This window comes from Bubalus kerabau, chromosome 3 (assembly GCF_029407905.1).
Source record: "Bubalus kerabau isolate K-KA32 ecotype Philippines breed swamp buffalo chromosome 3, PCC_UOA_SB_1v2, whole genome shotgun sequence".
NCBI classification, from domain to species: Eukaryota; Metazoa; Chordata; class Mammalia; order Artiodactyla; family Bovidae; genus Bubalus; species Bubalus kerabau.
Window position 1 is genome coordinate 21544322 of NC_073626.1, and position 21717 is coordinate 21566038.

General features: G+C 37.8%; 1 protein-coding gene across 1 annotated transcript; it reads right to left on the reverse strand.

Annotated features, from left to right (window-relative positions):
- Window positions 1-3061: 3061 nt before the first annotated feature.
- Window positions 3062-3991, reverse strand: LOC129647457 (putative olfactory receptor 2W6). The gene has a single exon (XM_055574548.1). The coding sequence runs from the start codon at window positions 3989-3991 to the stop codon at window positions 3062-3064; it is 930 nt and encodes a 309-aa protein (XP_055430523.1).
- Between the last annotated feature and the right edge of the window lie 17726 nt (window positions 3992-21717).

A 21717-nucleotide genomic window follows, 5' to 3' on the forward strand; every position in this document is an offset into this window, starting at 1 on the left:
ACCAGGAATTTTCATATGTGTGTCCAAATAGACAGCTAATCACTCCTTTGATGCAACAAGTTTGGTCAATCTGAAAAGAATTAGGGTTAGAGGTAATTTTTTACATAAGATTCATGGCACTGAAACATGTATAATATCATATATGAAACGAGTCGCCAGTCCAGATTCGATGCATGATACTGGATGCTTGGGGCTGGTGCACTGGGATGACCCAGAGGGACAGTATGGGGAGGGAGGAGGGAGGAGGGTTCAGGATGGGGAACACATGTATACCTGTGGCGGATTCATTTTGATATATGGCAAAACCAATACAATATTGTAAAGTTAAAAAATAAAATTAAATTAAAAAAAAAAGATTCAGGATCCTACCAATACATAATACATTTCAAACATATATGATTTGCAGTTACAACCAACATTCATCGGCAAGTGAATTAATAAATTTACAATTTATTTTGCTGAAATACGTCATAATGTTTTTATTCACATGCACGAGAATAAACATATCACTGGTTTCATTTTTTCTTTTTAGCAAAATTTGACAAAATTAAAGAGAGATATGGACAAGTCCACAGTCATGGCTGAATAGATTTTAACATGTATATCAGTTGCTTTCTCAGCAACTTATAGAGCTAGATGAAAAATATTAGGAAAGCCACAGATATTCTGAACAGCCCTATTAATTACCCTGGTTTAATTGATACTGATATTGCAATGTTTGTTAGAAAACTGTTCCCAAAACAAAAGTTCAATTTGTTTTCACCACTAAAAGTTATAACAGGCATCAATCTGGGGGACTAAGAAGGAACTTTGCCTTATAGCACCTTCAAACTTAAAAATTAGACACTCTCCTTTCCTTCAGCTGTTGGAAATGGCAGACCTCAGTGGGTGCATTCTCTGGTGAATGGTGACCATCCAGCACTTTCACGAAAATGCCCATGTGAAGTTCCTAAGAATCATCTGACTAGAACTTTTAAAAAGAATTCAACATTTTTGTTTCCTCAGCTAAGCATGTGTTTGATGTCTTAGAATAAGTAAATTCCTCATTTTACTCTTCTGTGACTACAGTCTGTTACAAGAGCTCATGAGATAATATTTTTAAAGGCTGCCATACTTCACTAATAGTTTGAATGGTAATAACAGCAGTTAATAGCATTACAAATTATGATGGGAAAAAGTATGGTAGATACAGATTTTTGTTTTTCAGATAATCAATTCTGGAATTTTAGAAACTATTACTTATACAAAGCAAAACAAAATTTTTATTTTTCTTCATAATCATCAAGGAAAAAAATAGCATTTTTAAATTTTATCTTCTTAAATTTTATTTTTAATTGGAGGATAATTGCTTACAATGTTGTGTTGGTTTCTGCTGTACAAAGACATCAATCAGCTATAAGTGTACATATATTCCCTCCCTCTTGAAAAAAAACCATTTTAAACAAGAAACAAGAAAAAAACAAGTTACGTTTCATGTTTAAAAAGTAAACATACTTTTAATTTAAATTTTCTTATCAATTTTAATTGTGTATTTAATTTCACACAGAATGGATATGAATAGCTATGTCTGTGGAATTTTGTGCCCTCCTCAAGTTGATAAATATTATTTTCAATAAGCCTTATAATGATAATGGATAGAGTCATATTATAGAGTCATTTCTTTGAATAACAATTTTTAAAAAATGATCTCCTAATACAATAAAATACTCCAGTGGAAAGAAACTGGAAAGAACTTCAAAGTTTTCACCAAAAATAAGATTTTTATTAGCAACTCAGTACTTGGAATGGTGCTAAGAAAGAATAAAAAATAAGTAGCCCTATCATCGAGGAACTTACAGTCTAATAGGAAAGATAAGAAACTTAAATATAATAAAATTAACTAGAAGAATGGTCATTTCATTATGTAAAAATACAATAGTTTAGAAGAAGTGACAGAGCATTTTAAAATCAAGGAGTCTCAGATAACTTTACAAATATTAAAGAATCTGCCTGCAAATGCGGGAGACCTGGGTTTGATCCCTGGGTTGGGAAGAGCCTCTGGAGGAAGGCATGACAACCCCATTCCAGTGTTCTTGCCTGAAGAATTCCATGGACAGAGGAGGCTGGTGGGCTACAGTCCATGGGGTCACAAAGAGTCAGATATGATTGAGCCACGAAGCACACACATCATATTAGAGAAGCACACACATCATATTAGAGTTGACCACTGAAGCACAGGAAGGATTTGGACAGGGCATTTGCACAGGACAATGTGGGAAGGGGTGATGTCATCATATTAATAATAAAGAAACATTAGGGAGAATGGTGAGAATGCTCATATGGAGTCTACGGCATATTAGCATGATGAAAGAATGTACAAATAAAGGATACAGGCTGGGGCTGGTTATTAGGTCACCCCCACACGCACCACTCTCACAAAGGCATTGTTAGTGGATAATGGAAAAGGTTCAGATATGTATACACACTTCTGAATTCCAGTTATCTTCTCTGTGACTCAGGCTCATTTACATGGGAGCTATAGACCATAGTAGTAGTGTTAGTCTCTCAGTTGTGTCCAACTCTTTGTGACCTCCAGGGCTGTAGTCCTCCAGGCTCTTCTGTCCATGGGATTTCCCAAGCAAGAATACTGGAGCGGGTTGCCATTTCCTACACTAGGGGATCTTCCTGACCCAGGGATCCAACTGGGTCTCCCACATTGCAGGCAGAATCTTTACCATCTGAGCCACCAGGGAATAGTTTTTCCATTTAAAAAATCAGGATGAAAATAGCTACAAGGTTTTTATTAAGAGGCTTGAAAGTATCTACTCTGTTTTACAACTTAGGATATATAGTGGGCTTCCCTGGTGGCTCACACAGTAAAGTTACATCCATATTGTGTGTACCTAAGGTTTTGGGTTGATTCACCTTGACTCTGGATATACTTAGGTGTATTTATCCACATTTAAAAAACAAATCCAAGAATGTTTGATACATTGGCTAAAGTTATTTTAAGCACAACATAAACAGTAATGTTTGAAAAAAAAATTTCCTAGGACATTATAACTTAGCATACCTCTATGTTTCATTGTTGCCTCCCCAAAACCTTTTTCAGCGCCCCTTTCACTTCCTTATTCCTTAAGGTGTAGATGAGTGGATTCAACATGGGAGTCACCAGGTTGTAGAAGAGGGTGAGAAACTTGCCTTGGTCTTGGGAAGAGCTGTTTCCTGGCTGCATATACATATAGATGATGCTCCCATAGAACAAGGAGACCACAGTGAGGTGGGAGCTACAGGTATTGAAGGCCTTCCGGCGCCCAGCAGCTGACTTGATCCTCAGCACAGCTGCTGTGATGTAGCCGTAGGAGACAAGAATAAGAGTGAGGGGCAGTAGAACAATGAGAATGGCAAAGGTGAAGCCCAGCATTTCCACTGCACGAGCGTCCACACAGGCCATCTTGATCAGGGCCGGCATTTCACAGAGGAAATGGTTAACTCGTCGCTGACCACATCTGGAGAGAGTCATTGTCAGTGGGGACATGACGATGGCATTGACCAGTCCACTTCCCCAGGCCACAGCCACCAGTTGTAAGCACAGCTGGGGGTGCATAATGAGCGTATAATACAAGGGCCTGCAGACTGCAGCATAGCGGTCATAGGCCATGACAGCCAGAAGAAGACACTCGACTCCTCCAACAGAAAGGAAAGAGAAAAGCTGGACAACACAGCCCGCATAGCTGATGGTCTTATCAGGGCCCCAGAGGTTAACCAGCATCTGGGGGACACAGCTAGTACTGAAGCAGAGATCTAAAAAGGAAAGATTTGCCAAAAAGAAGTACATTGGCGTATGAAGTCGGGAGTCTAATATACACACAAGGATTATGGATGAATTTCCCAGGACAGCCACTGAATACAGAGTAAAATTTACTATGAAGAGCACCATCTCCAACTTGGGACGATCAGAGAAGCCCACTAAGATAAAACCGTACTCTGAGCTGTCATTGGATTTTTCCATTGCCTTCTTTTCATATCATCTGTATAACTGGTAAGAATGAAATAAAGAATTCTTAATCTTTATTTTCTGAAAACCATTGAAAATCAGGATTTTTAAGGAACATGTAAGACATCAAGTCTCACAACCCATTTAATATTTAAATAGCTTCTGCCCAGGCACATAATTTGTTTATCATTTGTTCAAACATATAGGCAGATTATTTCATTGTTGGAAAATTCAGAACGAGAATCAATAACTTTTTATCAAGTAGTAAATTTCCCCTTATTCATAAGACAAAGTATTTTAATCTTATTAGCATATATCATATCTTAATATCTCTTAATATGACCATCATTAAAATATTTTAAAAGAGTTACCACACCTAAATTTTCTTTAGACCAAAGCATTCAGTTTCCTTCAACAGTCTTATAACAAGGTTATCAGGTATATTATCACCTTAGTAGATGTCTTCCAAATATCCTAAATGTTGACAATGACCTTCTGAAAATCTGACAACCAGGAGTAATCTCAGTATCCAAGACATGATTTGAAAATCACACACAAAAAAAACTGTCTACCATGATCTGGACTATTATAATCTTATTAATGTTGTTTAAGTATGTATTTGCTTCATAGTGTCATCATTTTCACTTACATTATTATTGTATCTACTAAACATCCCAGTTCTTCCCATGAAATGCTGTCAGCTCAGATCTCTATCATTAATTTCTTTGAAAGAAATAGAATTCTGCAATCTAAATTTCTAGGGTCAGAGAGGACATTCTATCCAGTAATAAAATGACAACTTTGGGTATAATCTCTTAGGCTTTTAGAAACATCAGAACAACATGATTATCTTGCAGAAGAGAAGTGCATGGCGATCAGGATGAATGGAGAAAAAAGGAAAGATAGTGCAGTACATAAAGAGTAACTTTAAAAAGTGAAAAAAAAAAAAAAAAAAAGATTGACCCTAATATGGCTAAGAAAAATAAAGAGAATATTGAGTCCATAAAAGACAGATTTTTATTTGGAATAAAGAGCATTAGGGTAATAATGAAACTAAATATCACAATTATTTTCTTAAACAATTACAATTGAAAGAAAATTTAAATTGAGTATATTTACTTTAAGTATGAAAGTAACTGCTTTCTTCTGATGTCTTGTTAAAAATGCCCACATTTTCTCCTTGATGATTATGAAGAAAAATAAAATTTTGTTTTGTTTAAAAGAAAAAATGTTAAAAGTAAATTTTTTTATCATATGCATTTCTTTTTTTTTAATTTTATTTTATTTTTAAACTTTACATAATTGTATTAGTTTTTAAAAGTAAAATTTTAAGAGTTCCTAAAATTCAGCTATCTGAAAACTCAAAATCTATGTCTACCATAATTTTTTTTCTACCACAATTTATAATGCCATTAACTAGTGTTATTGTCATAAAAACTATATACCCTCTGTTATGGAAGTATGGTAAAATTTTTAAAAAATATTATCTAAAGAGTTCCTCCTGTAAAGACTGTATCCACAGAAGAATAAAATGAGAAATTTAATTATTCTGTGGCATCAAACATATGCTTACCTAAGAAAATAGAAATGTTGAATTTTTTTTTTTTATATTTTTAGTTGGGTGATTTCTGAGGGATTTCCATGAAAAGGAGACAAGTGTGAAAAAAAGCAGAACAGTGGGCACAGAAGAAAATACATCTCGAACTCTTAGTCCTATTGATTCTTTGATAACTTAGGCACAAATAACAAGAGTAAAGTTATTAAATTAATATTATAAAATATCTAGATTGCTGTGTGATTTAGGGGATCAAGACAATTAATAATAATATATACAACTAGTAGGCTTGGATAAAATAAAGCAGAGTAGCACATATCATAGCCACATATTTTTATTTTCCAATAAAAAGCTTATTTTTGGTGAAATCTTCTCAACTTCAAAGTTATTATAGAAAATTTATTTTCCACAGCCAAATACCGTATACCAAAGGGAAAGAAAGAATTTTTTTTTTTTTTAATTTTTCCTAGTTATTTAGGCTTACCTGTTTTCAGCTTTCCCAAGTGATCTAGGGAAACCACATATTAATATTGTTTCCCCTTGGTTGGGATTTGTTATCTGGGATTTTATGGAGATTATACAGTTAATATAGGTAGAAAGTAACAATAGGGTGATATGAGACTAATGCACCAGAAATTATATAGAAGTGGTTACAAAGATCTTAACTTTGTCAAGAAAGGGGATGACAATTGAGCTCCGAATTGTCTCCCATGCATTGGAGTCTTATTTCTTCCTGAAGGTAAGAGCTGTAAAGGCTGTGTGAATTCCTTTTCTTATAATTTGAGTAAAGTGATGAAGTAATGGTATATCACTACCTCATAGAAAAGGCAAAGTGGAATAAGTGCCATATGGTAGTTAAATTATGGAGAAAAGAGGCAATTGAAACAGAAAATAGCATTAGTATTCCTTCTGTCTGCCTGCCATTTGGGCCAAATACCCAGCCTGCAGGAGGCCTTCAGGAGCTGTCAGCTAAAGCCCCCAGAAGATAAGCAGTGCAGCTGAGGACACTCTTGTAGACCGAGATTGAAAAAAAAAAAAAAAAAAAAAACCAGAGGACTAATTTCTTAGCATCAAAAATGGTGCCTGAAAGCAGGCATAACATACTTTCTTATTGAGATCATGGGGACTGAACACTCCTTTGGGTAATTAGCTGGGCTGTCAAAGGGAATAGAGTGTATTCTTAGGAATAATCTTGCAATAATAGCAGATGATTGAGAATCAAAACTATTAGGTTTTTTTCTTGCTTTCTGACTGGGACCACAATTGTCCATATCCTCACAATTTTAACCTTTATTTCTGTGGAAAAGTATTCCTGGTATTCGGTGGGGCAAAAAAATCAAGCTTGGCAACATAGTGCAAATATGAACAGCTTTTGGAAACCTTTTTATTCTTAAATTGAAATGAGACTTAGTCTTTTGTCTAAGGAAAAAATTTGAAAGTTTAATTTTTTTCTATTTTAATCAGTTTTTAAAAAGATAATACAAAAAAGCATGTTATGTTTCTTTTTGTCACTTGACTTACAACTTTTATTTTTACTTAGATTGGTAAAGTTACTGAAATATAGTAAATATAGAGTAAATATATGAGATTTGGTTGAATCGGTGTTCTTTAAAATGTATTCAAAGGAAACATGGAAACCACATTGATTATCTTTTGGAGAAGATAAAACTGTGGCTCCCCCCCACTCCAAACCCCCAAAATGATAACACCATTTCCACAATCAGTGAAATGAAAACCTAAACAATTCCCCTAAGGATGGTGCAAAACCTGAGAATAAGCACTAATCATAGTCACTGATGTGGCGCATTAGAGCTTACATATTTTCCCAACCTGAAGTTATTTAACACTCATTGGTGGTGGTGGCAGTGGTTTAGTCACAGCATGGCTCATAGCTTCATTGAGTTCTGCAAGCCCCTTTGCCATGACAAGACAGTGATACATGAAGGGGAACCTCTATACTTAAATAACTACAATCAAAACAATGAGATATTACTTTTCTCTGTATTGCAAATACCTTTCAGCTTGGTAACATTCAGAGTTTGTGAAGATATAACAAAAATGGCATTCATATCTTGCATTTGGTTTAAATTTTTGGAGGATAATTTTGCCAAATTACAGGTCTTTGATTCATTAATTTCAGTTCATGGGATTAACCATTAGGACTGCCTTTATAAGTATACATGAAGTTCTATGTAGCACAGTTACATTGTAGCTAAAAAAGGAAACAGACTAAATGTCCATTGGTTGAATCAGTTCAGTTCAGTCCTTCAGTGGTGTCCGACTATTTGCAACACCATGAACCTCAGCACTCCAGGCCTCCCTGTCCATCACCAACTCCCAGAATCCACCCAAACCCATGTCCATTGAGTCGGTGATGCCATCCAACCATCTCATCCTCTGTCGTCCCCTTCTCCTCCTGCCTTCAATCTTTCCCAGCATCAGTCTTCTCAAATGAGTCAGCACTTTGCATCAGGTGGCCAAAGTATTGGAGTTTCAGCTTCAACATCAGTCCTTCCAATGAACACCCAGGACTGATCTCCTTTAGGATGGACTGGTTGCATCTCCTTGCAGTCCACAGGACTCTCAAGAGTCTTCTCCAACACCACAGTTCAAAAGCATCAATTCTTTGCTCAGCTGTCTTTATAGTCCAACTTTCACATCCAAACATGACCACTGGAAAAACCATAACCTTGACTAGAGGGACCTTTGTTGACAAAGTAATGTCTCTGCTTTTCAATATGCTGTCTAGGTAGGTCATAACTTTCCTTCCAAGGAGTAAGCGTTTTTTAATTTCATGGCTGCAATCACCATCTGCAGTGATTTTGGAGCCCAGAAAAATAAAGTCAGTCACTGTTTCCACTGTTTCCCCATCTATTTCCCACGAAGTGATGGGACCAGATGCCATGATCTTCGTTTTCTGAATGTTGAGCTTTAAGCCAACTTTTTGACTCTCGCTTTCACTTTCATCAAGAGGCTCTTTCATTCTTCTTCACTTTCTGCCATAAGGGTGGTGTCATCTGCATATCTGAGGTTATTGATATTTTCTCCCAGCAATCTTGATTCCAGCTTGTGCTTCTTCCAGCCCAGTGTTTCTCATGATGTACTCTGCATATAAGTTAAAAAAGCAGGGTAACAGTATACAGCCTTGATGTACTCATTTTCCTATTTAGAACCAGTCTGTTTTTCCATGTCCGGTTCTAACTGTTGCTTCATGACCTGCACATAGGTTTCTCAAGAGGCAGGTCAGGTGGTCTGGTATTCCCATCTCTTTCAAAATTTTCCACAGTTTATTGTGATCCACACAGTCAAAGACTTTGGCATAGTCAATAAAGCAGAAATAGATGGTTTTCTGGAACTCTTGCTTTTTCAATAATCCAGTGGATGTTGGCAATTTGATCTCTGTTTCCTCTGCCCTTTCTAAAGCCTGCTTAACATCTGGAAGTTCACGGTTCACATATTGCTGAAGCCTGGCTTGGAGAATTTTGAGCATCACTTTACTAGCATGTTAGATGAGTGCAATTGCAGTTTGAGCATTCTTTGGCATTGCCTTTCTTTGGGATTGGAATGAAAATTGACCTTTTCCAGTCCTGTGGCCACTGCTGAGTTTTCCAAATTTGCATATTGAGTGCAGCACTTTCACAGCACCATCTTTCAGGATTTGAAATAGCTCAGTTGGAATTCCATCACCTCCACTAGCTTTGTTCATAGTGATGATTTCTAAGGCCCACTTGACTTCACATTCCAGGATGTCTGGCTCTAGGTGAGTGATCACACCATCGTGATTATCTGGGTCATGAAGATCTTTTTTGTACAGTTCTTCTGTTTATTCTTGCCACCTCTTCTTAATATCTTCTGCTTCTGTTAGGGCCCTACCATTTCTGTCCTTTATTGAGCCCATCTTTGCATGAAATGTTCCCTTGGTATCTCTGATTTTCTTGAAGAGATCTCTAGTCTTTCCCATTCTATTGTTTTCCTCTATTTCTTTGCACTGATTGCTGAGGAAGGCTTTCTTATCTCTCCTTGCTATTCTTTGGAACTCTGCACTCAAATGGGTATCTTTCCTTTTCTCCTTTGTTTTTCACTTCCCTTCTTTTCACAGCTATTTGTAAGGCCTCCTCAGACAACCAGTTTGCTTTTTTACATTTCTTTTTCTTGGGGATGGTCTTGATTCCCGTCTCCTGTACAATGTCACACGAACCTCCATCCATAGTTCATCAGGCACTCTGTCTATCAGATCTAGTCCCTTAAATCTATTTCTCACTTCCACTGTATAGTCATAAGTCAAACCACTTCAGTAGTCTTACCTTGAGAACCCCATGGACAGTATGAAAAGGAAAAAGTTAGGACACTGAAAGATAAACTCCCCAGGTTGGTAGGTGCCCAATATGCTATTGGAGATCAGTGGAGAAATAACTCCAGAAAGAGTGAAGGGATGGATGGAGCCAAAGCAAAAAAAAATACCCAGCTGTGGAAGGGACTGGTAATAGAAGCAAGGTTCGATACTGTAAAGAGCAATATTGCATAGGAACCTGGAATGTTAGGTCCATAAATCAAAGCAAATTGGAAGTGGTCAAACAGGAGATGACAAGGGTGAACACTGACATTCTAGGAATCAGTGAACTAAGATGGACTGGAATGGGTGAATTTAACTCAGATGACCATTATATCTACTACTGTGGACAGGAATCCCTTAGAAGAAATGGAGTAGTCATCATGGTCAACAAAAGAGTCCAAAATGCAGTACTTGGATGCAATCTCAAAAACGACAGAATGATCTCTGTTTGTTTCCAAGGCAAACCATTCAATATCACAGTAATTCAAGTCTATGTCCCGACCAGCAATGCTGAAGAAGCTGAAGTTGAACAATTCTATGAAGACCTACAAGACCTTCTAGAACTAATACCCCAAAAAGATGTCCTCTTCATTATGGGGGACTGGAATGCAAAAGTAGGAAGTCAAGAAACACCTGGAGTAACAGGCAAATTTGGCCTTGGAGTACAAAACAAAGCAGGGCAAAGGCTAATGGAGTTCTGCCAAGAGAATGCACTGGTCATAACGAAAACCCTCTTCCAACAACACAAGAGAAGACTCTACACATGGACATCACCAGATGGTCAACACCTGAATCAGATTGATTATATTCTTTGCAGCCAAAGATGGAGAAGCTCTACTCTATACTCATCAAAAACAAGACTGGGAGCTGACTGTGGCTCAGATCATGAACTCCTTATTGCCAAATTCAGACTGAAATTGAAGAAAGTGGAGAAAACCACTAGACTTTTGGCTGTATAGTGGTTAAATAAATGTTTGCAGAGTTGTAAAGTAACAGAAAAAGCACACATGAAAAAAAATCCTGATGTGTTTTATTGATATGGAAGACAATATTTAAGTATATTTTAAGCATATTCTGTATTAAATATTTTAAACATATGTATTAACTATATTGAACATGCTAAAATTATATTAAATTTAAATTATATTTAAAACAATATATTTAAATTAATAAAAGTATTAAACTATAATTATTTTAGTATAAAATAAACTTTTCAAAGTTTCAAAATTTCAGATATAGTGCATTCCCATTTCTATGGTTTGCATAAATATGCAAAGATAATTAGAGAGTTTGAAGAAAGTGGATTTTCAACCTTCTAAATTAAAAAACTTAATATAACCATATAAAAATGTAACATATAACCATGAATATATGTTACCTTAACATTTAAAAGGGGTAAATAAAATTTTGGAAGTGAATAAAAGTAATTTGACTGAAGTTTAATATTTAGGTTAGTCTCTAGAACAATTGTAACCTCCCAAAGAATACAAATGTTTGCATCACATCCCTAAAGTATAAAAATTATTACAAGCAGTTGCAGACATGTGGTATAGAGCCCATGATTTTGCTTTATAAAACAGAATCACATTGATCCAGAGCTCTACCGCTGCCCAGTTTTCTGACCCACATTAATGTAACCACATAATTAAATTTATCACCTCATTATTTCCTCAAAATACCCAGGAATTTGGTAGGAAATAAATAATTTTGGCTCTTTCAGTTTGACATTTAGATAGAGCAAACATATGATATTCAAAATCAAAGCAGAAAAATGATTTGTAGAACTGAGACCAAAAATCTATTACACTAAAAACTTTCATTTCCCTGTAAATTAAACTTCACTTTGATTCTGTAAGCTCAAATGGAACTTGTAAACAAAAAATATTTTTACATAGATAGCTAGGTTTTTTAAAAAAGAAAACACATTAGCTTGATTTCCTTCTTGATATTTTTCAAGGTAACAGTGTGAATAAGTTTGGGAAAAGGTTAGATGTAATAGTACATTGTTTTCTATGTTTAAATATTTTGCAGTTGTTTATATGAACATAAAATTGATAAATCCAAACCAAGAAGAAATGCAGGCTTTTGTTTGAGTCATTTACTTTCTTCTTGTCTTCTAGGTGAAAAGAAAATATAACCTGCCAATTATTTCACTGAATAAGTGACTTATTTGTCTTAACAGTTATGTTCTAAAGGAGATCAGAAAGAAGAGATGAAATTATAGATTGAAAAAACTGAAGAATGTGAAATGTTTGGATCTATTGAGAAAAGTAGTTTCTCTTAGGCCATTTCTATTTTCCTGTAATATTCAAACATGGCTACATTCACTCATGTGTTTCCCTCTGGATGATTACAGAGAATCTGAAGGGATTCTTAAGGTCATGATAAGGTCAATGAGTACTGTTTAAAAGTAGAGCAAGAGGAAGAGTGATTTTCAACTTCTGCTGCTCTTTACACAAGTTGGAAGGAAAACAAGACCCTAGAGATCTCATTATAATGACAGAATTGAACTACTGAAAACCATGATCTTGTTTTCTCTATGTCCACAGGGATTTAGCTCTTTGAACAGGAGAGCTGATTAACATGCTCTCCCCATGCTGCATGCAGTTATTTAAAAGTTTCAACTGAGTTTCATTATCACTCACAAAATGGAGCAATCTCTAGGGTTATGTCTTAGTGGAGAATCAGTCAGTTAAGGACCGATTGCAGTGGAAAGCTAACATGACTCAGCTCCCAACACTGTTGTGTTCCCTTTGCTTTACAGTTGCCTCTAAGAGCCTCAGCAGCCCTGAGGATTTACCCAACAACATCATGCACACCATCAAATCTCAACTTTCCTAACATAACTGGAATAACGATCCCTTTGCTTTTAAATGGCATTTTGTTGAGCAGGGATTTAGTGGGAGTTTCTAGGAGACCTATTCTCTGATTAGTGACTTTTTGTTGTTCTTTTGTGCTTAATCTTCAGCAGCAATCCCCATAAAAACTCTTAATGCAGAATTACTCTGGGGATTCATAAACTTTTATTTATCAAATATATTTACAGGTATTGTGAAACGTTGTGTTATCTGTCTTTGAGGATTTCATAAGGAAAGTAAGGAGGATGATAAAGAAAAGTTACAACATTGTGCCAAAGGTACCACCCTATGTAAGACAGAGAAAGAGATGAACACTGTGTTATTGATTCTATTATACTTTTTGATCGCACATTATTTTTCTACTCTAAAATATATTTATTTCTCATTAAGCATTGTGTTTACCACTGTATTCCCAGTGCCTAGCAAAGTTAGTGCTTGGTCATTATTCAGTAATTGTCAATTATTTCAGTCAATCTATAAGGTGATAGTAAATATAACATGCTGAAGACTTGCTGTCTTTTACAATGAACATTTTGGAAAAAAAAAAAAAAGTATAGGTAATTTTTAAAGGAGTAGGCTCTAAAGGCAAAAAGATATTGGCTTGCTTCACCAATTAGAATAATAAATAATGCACTGAATAAATCATTATAGTAAAGAATTTACTTCTGGTAGGAATGGATGTTAGTTGCGTATGAGAGTTATGAACAACAGAGTGTTGAAGGAGATCACTGTTGTTTATTGCTGCGAGGTCCTGGATAAACCTATATACTTCTAGTCCTAGGTTTTCTCACCAGTGAAAGAGGAGTGTTACATGGGTTAGGTAGGAATGAGGCCTTGACCATGTAATCTTCTGTTATGGGCTTTATGACTTGAAGGAACTTTTAACTTATAGGATATTGACTAATTCTAGGAAGAGGTATTAAGGATCTATTTGAATCTTGATGGGAGGTGTGCTATGAATTCTGCCAACATCAGTTGGAGATTTTTTCCCATAAAGAAGGTGGTAGCTGATTTCATTCAGGACAAATGAACAGTGCTTCCAAAATCAGTTCCAATCCTGTCAGAGACCGACAAATAAAAGATGTCTAAGATCTTCACAACTAAGATAATCACGATGGTGTGATCACTCGCCTAGAGCCAGACATCCTGGAATGTGAAGTCAAGTGGGCCTTAGAAAGCATCACTACGAACAAAGCTAGTGGAGGTGATGGAATTCCAGTTGAGCTATTTCAAATCCTAAAAGATGATGCTGTGAAAGTTCTGCACTCAATATGCCAGCAAATTTGGAAAACTCAGCAGTGGCCACAGGACTGGAAAAGGTCAGTTTTCATTCCAATCCCAAAGAAACGCAATGCCAAAGAATGCTCAAACTACCGCACAATTGCACTCATCTCACATGCTAGTAAATTAATGCTCAAAATTTTCCAAGCCAGGCTTCAGCAATATGTGAACTGCAAAATTCCAGATGTTCAAGCTGGTTTTAGAAAAGGCAGAGGAACCAGAGATCAAATTGCCAACATCCACTGGATCATCAAAAAAGCAAGAGACTTCCAGAAAAACATCTATTTCTGCTTTATTGACTGTGCCAAAGCCTTTGACTGTGTGGATCACAATAAACTGTGGAAAATTCTGAAAGAGATGGGAAAACCAGACCACCTGACCTGCGTCTTGAGAAACCTATATGCAGGTCAGGAAGCAACAGTTAGAACTGGACATGGAACAACAGACTGGTTCCAAATAGGAAAAGGAGTACATCAAGGCTGTATATTGTCACTTTGCTTATGTAATTTACATGCAGAGTACATCATGAGAAATGCTGGACTGGAAGAAGCACAAACTGGAATCAAAACTGCAGGGAGAAATATCAATAACCTCAGATATGCAGATGATACCACCCTTATGGTGGAAAGTTAAGAGGAACTAAAAAGCCTGTTGATGAAAGTGAAAGAGGAGAGTGAAAAAGTTGGCTTAAAGCTCAACATTTAGAAAATGAAGATCATGGCATCTATCTGGTCCTGTCACTTCATGGGAAATAGATGGGGAAACAGTGGAAACAGTGTCAGACTTTATTTTGGGGGGCTCCAAAATCACTGCCGATTGTGACTGCAGCCATGAAATTAAAAGACGCTTACTCCTTGGAAGGAAAGTTATGACCAACCTAGATAACATATTCAAAAGCAGAGACATTACTTTGCCAACAAAGGTCTGTCTAGTCAAGGCTATGGTTTTTCCAGTGGTCATATATGGATGTGAGAGTTGGACTGGAAAGAAAGTTGAGCACCGAAGAATTGATGCTTTTGAACTGTGGTGTTGGAGAAGACTCTTGAGAGTGCCATGGGCTGCAAGGAGATCCAACCAGTCCATTCTGAAGGAGATCAGCCCTGGGATTTCTTTGGAGGGAATGATGCTGAAGCTGAAACTCCAGTACTTTGGCCACCTCATGTGAAGAGATGACTCATTGGAAAAGACTCTGATGCTGGGAGGGATTGTGGGCAGGAGGAGAAGGGGACGACAGAGGATGAGATGGCTGGATGGCATCACTGACTCAATGGACGTGAGTCTGAGTGAACTCCGGGAGTTGGTGATGGATAGGGAGGCCTGGCATGCTTCGATTCATGGGGTCTCAAAGAGTCAGACACAACTGAGCAACTGAACTGAACTGACTGAAGAAGCATTTAACTCACCTGGTTGATTACTTTGATGACAAGTGTCCATTTCTAGAACTGTTTTATCCTTTTGAGAGAAAGAAATTTTGCCATGATACTTCTCTTAAAAATCTCAGCCTAATAAATGGATAGGGTGGAGGTAAGAGTCTGTATCTCTCTATGCTGCTGCTGCTAAGTCACTTCAGTCATGTCCGACTCTATGCAACCCCATAGACGGCAGCCCACCAGGCTCCCCCGTCCCTGGGATTCTCCAGGCAAGAACACTGGAGTGGGTTGCCATTTCCTTCTCCAATGCATGAAAGTGGAACGTGAAAGTGAAGTCGCTCAGTCGTGTCCAACTCTTCGCAACTCCATGGACTGCAGCCTACCGGGCTCCTCTGTCCATGGGATTTTCCAGGCACGAGTACTGGAGTGGGGCGCCATTGCCTTCTTTGGTATCTCTCTATAGGCCTAAGCTAAAGGAAATAAGTTCAGAGATAGGAATCTCTTGGGGTTCATTGGAGATCCCTACTGTGTGAAATTTTTCAGTTCTCTCAGTCAGGGGCTGTTTTATTGTAGTGAGGCTGAGCACCCAGAGTGTGGCTCCAGATCAATTAGGACTAGAAGAGATTCATCCTCAATCAGGAATAATGTTTCTCTAAGATAATGTTTAAGGGGACTTCCCTGGTGGCTCAGTCGGTAAAGATTCTGCCTGCAATGCAGGAGACACGAGTTCGATACCTGAATTAAGACGGTCCCATGGAGAAGGAAATGGCAACCCACTCCAGTATTCTTGCTTGGGAAATCCCATGGACAGACGAGCCTGGTGGGCTACAATCCATGGGGTCACAAGAGTTGGACACGACTTCGTGACTAAAGGATTGGGAAGAGCATCTCAAGTTCCTCAGAACACTGTCTTTGAGAACTGGGAGGACTTTGGAAAGGTGGGTAGAGGTCTAAAGTTTGCAACAGTATTGAATAGCAGAAAATAGGAGGATTTAGTTTCACTTAGAAGGCGTCGTTTACTGTAATTAAGAATTTTGCTCATCTTCCTTATAGTTGACTCATCTAGAGTGTGAAAAAGCTGCTTTGCCAGATTAACTAAATCTGGATTGGACACAGTTTCTTACTCTATCCTGGTCCCTTTTTCACAAGACGGGAAAGTCCCAGTTCAGCCTATTAATAAACACAGAGTTAAGAGCTTCCTGAGCAGAATGAACATCTGAAGGAATATCGGAATTTTCATTAAAAACAATATGAAGTCCATTGTAATATTCATAACCAGGTTCGTCAGATTTTTGTGTGCAAGCCTGCTCCCATCACAAAGTTGAAAAAGCCAATCATCTGATGAAGTTGCCTAGCATTTGCCCAAGCCTGAGCATATAAATTGGTTGACTGGTCTCCCAGTTGTAATTCTAGAAACTTTTGGAATTTTCCCAATTAGTGAGTTTTCATTCAATGCTGGGCCTGGCCTTCACTGCATAAAAACTAACTGACACTAAGTCAGAGAACTCAGATAGATAGATATGAATGACTTTATTAAATTCCTCAGCATATCTGTGAGAATATTTGGTTTCTTTGGGAAAATCCTTGACTTCAGCTCAAAGTTGAGCTTTAGTCCTGGAAATATAGGAAACTGTTTAGCTTCTGGATCCTCAGAAGGCTTATGTTTAAAGGGACAGGTTCTGATAATTCAGAGGAAAGGGGAGTGGGGAGAGTTTCAGAAAAAGGGGAAGTTTTGGTGAGAGAATTATTGTGGGGAACTTGAGGATATAATGAAGGCACAGGTATCATAGAAGGGAAGGAAGATAATGATGCCAGAAGTGGAGCTTGAGACAAAGAAGCCAAGCAAGAAAAGCCTGAGCCTGCCTGAGTCATTTTATTTTTCCTTAATAATTTCTTTGCTTTTGTTAATTTTAAAATCCTATTTTACAAAAAGGCAATTTTAGCCTACAGATTTGAGGGAAGCCTCAAAATATCAGTTAAAATAACTATTCCATTCAGTTCTGAAAATTTACTGTGGTATCGTAGGCCAATTCAGTTTTGAGCAAACTACGTTTAGGGATTTCAAAAGTCCCACATAATGACCACTGATACTCCAAATTGCTTTTGGTCATGTCTGTCCGTTTAGTTACAAATGTGCAGAAGGAAAGACCGCAGTTAGGTCAGAGTGCCTGTTCCATTCAGTTCAGTCACTCAGTCGTGTCTGACTCTGTGACCCCATGGACTGAGGCACACCAGGCTTTCCTGTCCATTACAAACTCCTGGAGCTTGGTCAAACTCAAGTCCATCGAGTCGGTGATGCCGTCCAACCGTCTCATCCTCTGTCACTCCCTTCTCCTCCCACCTTCAATCTTTCCCAGCATCAGTGTCTTTTCCAATGTGTCAGTTCTTCGAATAAGGTGGCCAAAGTACTGGAGTTTCAGCTTCAGCATCAGCCCTTCCCATGAATATTCAGGACTGATTTCCTTTTGGATTGACTGGTTCGATCTCCTTGCAGTCCAAGGGACTCTTGAGAGTCTTCTCCAACACCACAATTCAAAAGCATCAATTCTTTGGCACTCAGCTTCCTTCCTTCCAACTCTCATATCCATGCATGACTACTGGAAAAACCATAGCTTTGACTAGACAGACCTTTGTCAGCAAAGCATTGTCTCTGCTTTTTAAATGCTGCCCAGATTTGTCATAGCTTTTCCAAGGAGCAGGTGTCTTTTAATTTCATGGCTACAGTCACCACCTGCAGTGATTTTGGAGCCCAAGAAAATAAAGTTTCTCACTGTTTCCTTTGTTTCCCCATCTATTTGCCGTGAAGTGATGGGACCGGATGCCAAGATATTAGTTTTTGGAATGTTGAGTTTTAAGCCAGCTTTTAAAAATCTGTCTTCATTGTGGGAGTCCTGGGTTCGATCCCTGGGTTGGGAAGATCTCCTGGAGAAGAGAAAAGCTACCCACTCCAGTATTCTGGCCTGGAGAATTCCATGGACTGTATAGTCCAAGGGGTCACAAAGAGCGGACACGACTGAGCGATTTTCACTTCACTTCATTATCATTTTCCTCTTTCACTTTTGTCAAGAGGCTCTTCAGTTATTCTTCTCTTTCTGCCATAAGAGTAGTGTCACCTGCATATCTGAAGTTATTGATATATCTCCCAGCGATCTTGATTCCAACTTGTGCTTCATACAGCCCAGCATTTTGCATAATGTATGCTGCATAAAAATTAAATAAGCAGGGTGACAATATACAGCCTTGACGTATTCTTTTCCCAATTTGGAACCAGTCTGTTGTTCCATGTCCAGTTCTAACTGTTGCTTCCTGACCTGCATATAGGTTTCTCAAGAGGCAGGTCAGGTGGTCTGGTATTCCCATCTCTTTCAGAATTTTCCACAGTTTGTTGTGATCCACACAGTCAAAGGCTTTGGTGTAGTCAATAAAGCAGAAGTAGATGGATTTCTGGAACTCTCTTGCTTTTTCAATGATCCAACAGATGTCAGCAATTTGATTTCTGGTTCTTCTGCCTTTTCTAAATCCAGCTTGAATATCTGGAAGTTCTCAGTTCACATACTGTTGAAGCCTAGCTTGGGGAATTTTGAGCATTACTTTGCTAGCATGTGAGATGAGTGCAATTGTGTGGTAGTTTGAACATTCTTTGGCATTGCCTTTCTTTAGGATTTGAATGAAAACTGAACTTTTCCAGTCCTGTGGCCTCTGCTGAGTTTTCCAGATTTGCTGGCATATGGAATGCAGCACTTTCACACATCATCATTTAGGATTTGATATAGCTCAACTGGAATTCCATCACCTCCACTAGCTTTGTTCATAGTGATGCTTCCTCAGGCCTACTTGATTTCGCATTCCAGGATGTCTGGCTCTAGGTGAGTGATCACACCATCATGGTTATCTGGGTCATGAAGATCTTTTTTGTATAGTTCTTCTGTGTATCTTTGCCACCTTTTCTTAATATCTTCTGCTTGTGTTAGGTCCATACCGTTTCTGTCCTTTATTGTGCACATCTTTGCATGAACTATTCCCTTGGTATCTCTAATTTTCTTGAAGAGATCTCTAGTCTTTCCCATTCTATTGTTTTCCTCTATTTCTTTGCATTGATCACTGAGGAAGGCTTTCTTATCTCTCCTTGCTATTCTTTGGAACTCTGCATTCAGATGGGTATATCTTTCCTTTTCTTCTTTACCTTTAATATTTCTTCTCTTCTAAGCTATTTGTAAGGCCTTCTCAAACAACCATTTTGCCTTTTTACATTTCTTTTTCTTGGGGATGGTCTTGATCACTGCCTCCTATACAATGTCATGAACCTCTGTCCATAGTTATTCAGGCACTCTATTAAATCTAATCCCTTGAATCTATTTGCCACTTCCACTGTATAATCATAAGGGATTTGATTTAGGTCATACCTAAATGGTCTAGTGGTTTTCCCTACTCTTTTCAATTTAAGTCTGAATTTGGCAATAAGGAGTTCATGATCTGAGCCACAGTCAGCTCCCAGTCTTGTTTTTGCTGACTGTAGAGAGCTTCTCCATCTTTGGCTGCAAAGAATATAATCAATCTGATTTCAGTATTGACCATCTGGTGACGTCCATGTGTAGAGTTGTCTCTGTGTTATTGAGTGCCTGTAGGGGGTGTGCTTTCAAGAAACTTAACTGGGATCTCATTTTCTCTAGAGTGGAGAATAATTTTCAAACAATTTAAACAGCTTACAGCACAAATGGCTCAATTCAAACAGCTTGCAAGCCAATCACAGCCAGAATTAAGAATGCAGCTGAGTTCCAGAGGAACCATGGATAAGGCTTTTTTTTTTTTTACCCCCCCAAAGGATAGGTGGGAGACTTCCCTGGAAGTCCAGTGGTTAAGATTCTGATCTCACATGATGAGTGGTCAAAAAAAAAAAAAAAAAGAATAGGTGGAAGGCTGAAAGACACAGCACCATTTCAGAGAAACAACCCCTATTCCTGAAGGAATGTGTTGAAAGCTAGCTGGCTTCAGGAGAAGCAGTCCCTGTCCTTGAATGACTAGGCTGAAGGCTAGCCAGTGTCAGTGAAGAGGTCTGATCCCAAAATCAGGCCAAAGTGCCAAAAGAGGAACAGGGCTTTAACCAAAAAGACAAAATTGTTAAATAGATCCCAAATAAAGCCTGGAAAGCTTCAAACAAGAAAGAGAGAGGAAAAAAGAAAGAAAGAAAGGGAAAAAAAGAAAAAAGAAAGGCCAGTTTCAAATCCAGAAGAAAGACATAACTTCAAACTCTGGGGTCCCTGAAAAAAGCAGGGAGTGACAATGATCATAATTGTGCATACCTCATTTGTTTGTCCACCAGTCCTGGAACCTTCAGAATCTTTTCTGGTCCCTGTCTGGGTCAACGAGATATTGTCCTGAAGCACATGGACTGCTAGATATTTCTCCAACAAAGTTAGATTTATTTGAAATCAACGGAGAATTGCAGTTCAGGGTCTGCTATCCTACCAACCCACGTTCAAGTCCCCATACAGCATGGGAAAGCTAATACTCTAGAGAGGAAAAGGAAATTAGGAGGGTAGTAGATAAAAAGAGTTCATGGCTTTTCATTAGCTGAATCTTCGCCAGTAAGAAGAGGAATCTTTCTTCTTCTACTGGGCTCTGCTAACAATGCAAAGTGTGGGAAGGTGTGAGTGCTCCCTCTTCTGATGTCCAGATTCTATTTAACTGATGTTTTTGTTTACTAACTTTTTACTTAACAGAGCCAGTCCTTTCATTTGTTCTTTATACTCCATTCTACCTCACCTATTCAAGGGTGTAACTCCAGAAATTTACCCATATTTCTATTATGTCATCAAATTCTCTTATTTCATCCCAGGAGAAAACAAATATACCATTAATTCTAACATCTTAAAATAAACGAACAAACAAAACAAAACAAAAAACCTCAAACCTTTCCGGGCCTCACTACCCCACCAGGTGTATTTCTAGTAATCATTCCCCTTCACAGAAAAATTTCTCATAAATAAATTCTTTTGGACTTCCCTGGCAGTCGAGTGGTTAAGACTCCCTTCCACTGCAGGGGCCACAGATTCTATTCCTGGTCAGGGAAGATCCCACATGCCATGCAGTGCAGCCAAAAAATAAATTAAATTGTTAGTTCTTTATAAAGGAAATAAAGTAATTCTATTTCTTCTATTCTTTTTTAACCTATACTAGTCTGGAATTTGACTCCACCATTATACAAAAACAGTTTTTGTTAGTGTCACAAATTGCCTCCAATTTGCCAAATACAGTGGTGAATTTCAAGCTTGATCTTATCTCTCCTACCAAAAGCATTTGACCAAACTTGTCACTTTATCTTCCTTATTACATTTTCTTCACTT

What these genes read in the sequence shown, in the direction of transcription:
- LOC129647457 (XM_055574548.1), bottom strand. Translation starts at nt 3,991, where the DNA reads ATGGAAAAATCCAATGACAGCTCAGAGTACGGTTTTATCTTAGTGGGC.